The 6,640-nt window shown below is 35.9% G+C and overlaps 1 protein-coding gene across 1 annotated transcript; it reads left to right on the top strand.

Annotated features, from left to right (window-relative positions):
• The first annotated feature begins 191 nt into the window (after positions 1-191).
• Positions 192-5,540, top strand: mrps15 (mitochondrial ribosomal protein S15). Its single transcript, XM_028471165.1, has 8 exons — positions 192-474; positions 1,196-1,267; positions 1,360-1,435; positions 1,528-1,576; positions 1,685-1,769; positions 3,714-3,772; positions 4,025-4,216; positions 5,117-5,540. The coding sequence occupies exons 1-8, from the start codon at positions 327-329 to the stop codon at positions 5,207-5,209; spliced, it is 774 nt and encodes a 257-aa protein (XP_028326966.1). The 5' UTR covers positions 192-326; the 3' UTR covers positions 5,210-5,540.
• Positions 5,541-6,640: the final 1,100 nt, after the last annotated feature.

Raw genomic sequence — 6,640 nt, 5'->3', positions numbered from 1 at the left:
TTGTGTATAAATATTTAGTTTTTTTCTTTTAGTGGCGGGAATGCACTTCCACAGTTTCTATAGATCTGAACGCAAAAGGCAAAACAATGATTTGTTTGGTTTTTTTTTTTTTTTTTTTTTTTTTTTTTTTTTTGCCTGGTCGATTTGTACCATCGATGTTTTCTGTGATCCTCTGTGTAAGCCTGGTTTATTTCTCCTCCCCTCCGATCAGCTAGTTTAGCCTAGCCAAAATGGCGAGTCTCCATTAGGGGTCGAGTGTGGCTAAACTGTTACATTTCCATCTCTTATATCACATTTATCTGTTATCTTCCTATAAAATCGCAAAAATGTTGGCAAACATTGGCCTGCGGGCCGTTGTTAGGGCCTGTGTTTTGCGGGAGAGCTCTGCTATGTCTGTGAAACGATGGACGTGCAGCTCCGCTATACCGACGCTCAGACTCGGTCAGGGTGAAAGAAACGGCTCCAAAACTGCAGGTTTGTTCCACTCACAGTCTTTAAAACAGCTGTATTAGAGCATTTTAATTACAGTTAGAGATGGAGTGTTCTGTTTTTGTCTAAACTGCTTTGCTGTGCTAACGTAGCACAAAATAAATGCAGATTTCCGATAAATGACGGAAACACACGAATTGGGTGTGACGTCACTCGTTAAAATTATTGGAAAGACGAGTGTATTTTGACATTGCCTTTTAAATGCCTTTTCAATTTTACCCAATATTAATCCAACCAATTTGTGTTTATTCAAAAAAAAAAAAGAAAACATTAGATTTAGACCACCACTGTCAAATTTGAGGCTCGGGGGCCGAATCCGGTCCTTTAGAGCATCCAAGTCGGCCCTAATGACAAATTAAAATGACAGAAAAAACATGAATTATTACCTGACTGCATTTTATATCACAATTTGTTTTGAAATCTTAATTTTTTTCAAAAAGTCCTGCATTTTATTCTTAAAATATTTAACATGATTTCTCCAAATTAAGAAAAAAAATTGGTCATAAAATCAATCAAATTTAAATGAGAATATCATGTCATTTATTGCTTGGACATTGTCATTGCCTTACATTCTTTAGTTATAATTTATATGTAAAAGTTGTAACTCGGCCGCATTCATGTTGAAATTGCTCATTTTCCCGCCTAAAATCTGTGATCTGATCTGCTACACACACATGTAAACTAGATTTTCCATGTTTTTCCTCAGTTGTCGGAAGCTTTACTCTTCCACAACCGCAAGTGAGACACTACGCCCGAGCTCCAAAGAAAAAGCCGACGGGTAAGTCATGAGAAACTGTTATTATGAGAAAAACACGTTTGTTTTTTTTTTTTCCAATTCTAACACATTTTAAACCAATTGTTTATTTCCAGAACCTGAAAGTCAGCTCAGTGATCTTCCTCCAACGATGCTGATGATGGATTACGCTGCCGTGCCTCTCGCTCAAACGTACGCGATCACGTGCACTAAAAACAGTTATTGATATATTTAAACTGTCAGATTAATAATATGTGTTTTTTTGTTTTTTTCTCTGAGAGCAGAACTGATGACGTGGTGAAGCGACTTCTCTCTCTAGAATTAGCGAGTCACGTGAGTAACAGACCGTAACGTCATTATTCCCTGTTTAATGATTAAAAATGAAACAGTTTAAATACATTTGTGTGTGTGCTGTAATCTCATTGGTTGTAATTCTGTCAGTCAGAGAAGCTGAAGCTGAAAACGGAGCAGCTGATTGCCAAAGTTCAGCGTGATGAAAATGACAGAAACTCAGTGGAGGTTCGAGGTATGTGTCTTAGCTCTAAATACCAGGACGATTCTCTTTGACCCAGTTGTTCAAAAGGTGTAATCTGATCAGATTTTAGATAATGGATTGAATCAAATATTGAAAATGTGTCATTCACAACTAAAATGGGATTGTGAGGTCAGATTAGATCATGTAATCCAGTCTTAGTTTGTGTTGTTCAAAGGTTTTTAGGAGGATTTGGATTAATGAAGCAAAAAAATCCAGATTATTCTGATGTGTTGGATTCAGGAACAAAATGTGATTTAAATTAAACAAACTGGTCAAATAAATTAAGCTGGTTAAAAATAAATTAATACTTAGTGTCTCTGATGTTGGACTTGGCTTTTATTTTGAAATAAACTTTTCCTTTGACAGGCATGCTGTGAAATGCATGTTACACAGGAAAATATATATATATTTATGTATAAAAAAAAGATTGTGTTTTCAACAGCTATCTTAGAAAGAATTAATGTGGTTGGTTGAATTCTTTAAAAAAAAACTGGGTCACGATTTAATGACCGTGGTAAAATTTGGGTCCCAAGGTGCGACCAGTTGTGAACCACTGAAATGAATGACATTAATCATGCAGTAGATACTGTATACATTTATTTATTGATAGTTTTTCAACTGGTTTTCATAGCATACAGTTTAAATCATCAACTAGTTCACACTACAGACTGATGAGGTAGAATTAAAAGAATCCTCTCAAAAGCTGTTGTTATAAATAAGCATCAAAAAGCTCTTGTTAATTCCCCAATCACAGAAAAATATATTTTATGTTTTTTAAGCATCTTAAAATGTCATTTATTTCTGGATTATTACTGACCAACTGTACCTAATCATGTGTGTTTTGTTGGACACAAACATTGAAACAACGGTTTCAAAACGTGCACCATATTTTTCATTATAAACATATGTAATTCATAAAGTATAAAAGTGTATCGAGTGGACTGTCGACTGCTCCGGTCAACAGTCACGCTGGGGGCGAGGGGACCCCGACCCCCCATAGAGCAGAGAGAGAGCAGCGAGGTAACCTGGTCCACGGCCCCGGGAAGTGGGGAGTTGGAGCTGGACAGCGCTGTAAAGATCATTTTAAACATAACGTCATGTCTGCTCCTCTATCAGCCTCTACAGCATGTTGGTCATTGTTTACTGTTAATGAAACACACACACACACACACACACACACTGTAGGTACAGACACAAGGCAGTAGTAGTGATAATAACAGTAAAAACACACCTTTTGTTTGTGATTGACTCCATTTGGCGGTGTTTCGCGTGCTGAATCCATGAAAGGAAATAATAAAACTTTTATTAGTCCGTCTTGGTTTTCTCTGTGACTCAATCCACTGTAGAAACAACTCTGGTATCGTTGCGCTAAACGGTGAAACATGATGTGACTGGAAAAGACAGTCAGCTGACAGTCGCTGACTACGCGTCAAGGCGTCGCTTTTACGCAGAACCTTGAATCAGGCTTTACATTCTGCTTTGTAGCAAAATACCACAGAAGAAGAAAAATGCTAAATGTTCGGTGTTTCAAGGTTGAATTTTGAAACATTTTGAATAAACTGTATTTTTTTTTTTTTTTTATGGGGCAGATCTGGTCTGGCTGGTAAAAAGATAATATATTATATTATTAAAGATATTTCTTTTTTCTTTTTTTCTCTTTTTTTCAAATAATTACCCTTTGAGTGACCCCATGCTAGCTATCTACCACATTATTTTACACACAGTGTGATATTCTGTCTAATTTAAAACACTCATTATTCAGATTTTGTCATCTTTAAAGGTTTGATCTGGATCAGTCTGATCCAGATCCATTTGATCCTGGATCGTAAAAGAAGGGATTTCAAAATCCAGATAGTTTGAATCTAGATTAACACATTTTAAACAAGTGGGCCTTTGTTTGTCTTGAGTTCAATATTTTTTGTTTTTGTTTTTCAGTTGCTATCTTGACTGCAAGAATCCGGAACTTTCAGGAACATTTACTAAAACATCACAAAGTGAGTGAAAAATCATATTTTTCACCTTTTTACAGCCATAACACAAGTACTTTTTATTTTCATTTTCATTTAGTTGAGAGTTGTAATGTTTAAATATGTAACTCATCTTTGATTCTCAAACATTTGAGACTTCCTTTGTACCATTTTATTTATTAAAGTTCCTGTATTTGAGTTGATGCACTGGTTTTTAGGTTTGAAATGTCTTTTCTACATTAAAATCCTTCAAAAAAAATTTCTGTTATTTAACTCTAGGACAAAGCGAATAAGAGGCGGATGCTCATGGCCATCGACCGAAGGAAAAAGATCTTAAAAAAACTGCGGCTGGTTCGCTACGGCGCCTTTGAAAAAGTGTGCGAGCAACTGGGAATCACCTACACCTTCCCACCGCTGTATTACAGACGAGTCTCACGCCGCTGGTTAGCCAAGAAAGAATTCTGTAGGAGGGTAAGAAAAGAATCCAAAACACAGTGACAAGCTTGTAAGAAAGTTTATTATTATTTGGTACATAGTATATAGTCGTCTTAAAGATGTAAATGCTTGTTTTAATCACAAATAAAATGGGGTTAAAAGTCACAAAAAATGGTGGTGAAATAGAATTTTAAAAACCACAGAAATTGGTTCAAAGTTGCAAATTAGAGTGGCCAAAAACAGACAAAAAAGTGGTTAAAATAAGGAGTTTAAAGTGTCAATACTGGAACAATTAGTTTAAACTGGCAAACAATGGGCATGATAAATGGTGAATGTGGTTAAATTGGCTAAAATAATCATGAAATATGGTGAAAAGAGGTTAAAAGTGACAATAATGGGTCAACATTTGTGACATAAGTGCCCAAAATGTCCTGAAAGTGGAAAAAATGTGCAGAAAAGTCATTGAAATGTGATGAAGTGTCAGAAATGAGTAATGTAGCAAAAATACATTAAAAGGAGCAAAAATATGGCAAGAAAAAGAGATGAAAATAGATTAAAATATAAAAAAGTTTGGTGGCGTTGCAAAAAAAAAAAAAGTTAAAATAAACTAAATTTGTTTAAAAAAAAAAAAATAAAAAATTAGATTCTTGAAGGCATCTGGGGACCCCTACCCATGTCTTGCGACCCATAAAATTGAGAAACCCTGCGTTAGCAAACGGCCCCCAAAGTGTTCTGTGTGCTGTATTGAGGACTCTTATTGTGAAATCCAGAAACTAAAGTTTCACAGAAGTGTGATATCTAACTTTATCAAAGCCTCTGAAGTTTGCACTCACATTCAGGAAGTAGCAGCTCCTGGAATAAGGTGGATAGTATTGGAAACTTTATTTAAACTTGCTGCTGAATAGTTTTTAATATGTATCTGTGTTTGTTTTTCAGGTTTATAAAGCAGTGCAGAAACAAAAGTTAGAGGAGAAGCTGCAGATGAAGCAGCGTTTAACCTCCAAAGCAAAGACTACAGAAACCTCATAGACACCATCGTCTCCTTCACTCCCTACTCATGTGGATACACAGAGACAGCATGTATCAACAGGTTATCTTTTTTATTGTTAGGTCATTGTTGGAATTCTTTAATTAAAAAATCAAACAAATACACACATTTTTGTGACAAAGTGGACGTTTCTCTGGTTGGGCTGAAGCTACGTGTTGCTCAATTTTAAACCACAACGTGTGGTGTGTACTTGTGTCTCAGTGCTGTTGTAACAACGTTCACATCGAGGTCACGGGTTTAAACTGAAACTGCTGAAGTGACACAAACGACGTGTTTAAATAAATCTGACTCTAAAAGCCTGAATACAATAAAGCTGATTTCCTCTTTATTCTGTGTGTCCTGTACTACACCGCTGTTAAATCACCATGGTAACCTGTCTGGAGTAGGTTAACGGTATTGTGGAGGATGTTTTTTTGGCTTCCAATTCCAGGTGGATCATCTAGACCAGTGATTCTCAACTGGTGGGTCAGGACCCAAAAGGGTCGCGGGCCTGTACTGAGTGGGTCGTTGAAATCTGGTCATAAATGGATTAATATCTATTTGTCTCTCATGGTGGTTTTGTCATATTTTTAAAGAATCTTTTCTTTTGACAGGCATGCTGTGAAATACAAGTTGCACAGGAAAATATATAGATTTATGCTTTAAAAAATATTATATATGTAAAAAAATTATAAAACAGCTATTTTTGAAAAACAAAATTTGGTTGCTTGAATTCTAAAAAAAAAAAAAAAACGTGGGTCAATGACTGTGGCAAAATGTGGGTCCCAGGGTGAGACCAGTTGAGAACCCCTGATCTAGTGGTTCCCAAACAGGGGTATGCACACCCGAGGGGTACAGAAGCACATTCCAGGGGGTACTTGGAAAGATTTAACAATTAATTTAAAAGTAATTAGTAAATGTACCTAGTTCCTGTTAAGGCTATTTTTTGTGACAAATTAACAGTGCTGTTGCTAATAATGCATATATATTTTTTTTTTTCTTGTAATTTATTGAAACAGGATTATTTTATCCTGTAGACGCCATTTTATCACTTTTGACAATAGGAGAAAATAATTGGCTACATTTTACATTGGAAGCCACATTTTGTTACAATTGAAGTAATTACATAAAACCTGCATTGGTTGTTTAAAAAAATAAATACATTTTTACATTAAATTACACTCATTTATTTTGTAGATTAAGTGTTAAGGAACAAATGTTCAAGATGCATTTATAGGTTTAGGAGAGCCCGCTGTTCCTCAAATGAAAAAGCATATATGAAATATTGGAGAGTGTACTTATGAAAAGGGGGTACACGGAACAAAAAGGATTGGGAACCCCTGATTCTGACATCCGTGCTCGTTCCCAGCTAGTTGTCGCTTGCTGCGCACTAAAGGTGCGTTCACAGGGAACGGGACTGAAGCGACGAGATT

The sequence above is a fragment of the Gouania willdenowi genome, chromosome 16 (genome assembly GCF_900634775.1).
Source record: "Gouania willdenowi chromosome 16, fGouWil2.1, whole genome shotgun sequence".
In the NCBI taxonomy this organism is placed as follows: domain Eukaryota; kingdom Metazoa; phylum Chordata; class Actinopteri; order Blenniiformes; family Gobiesocidae; genus Gouania; species Gouania willdenowi.
This window is presented reverse-complemented; position numbering and strand designations above follow the sequence as displayed.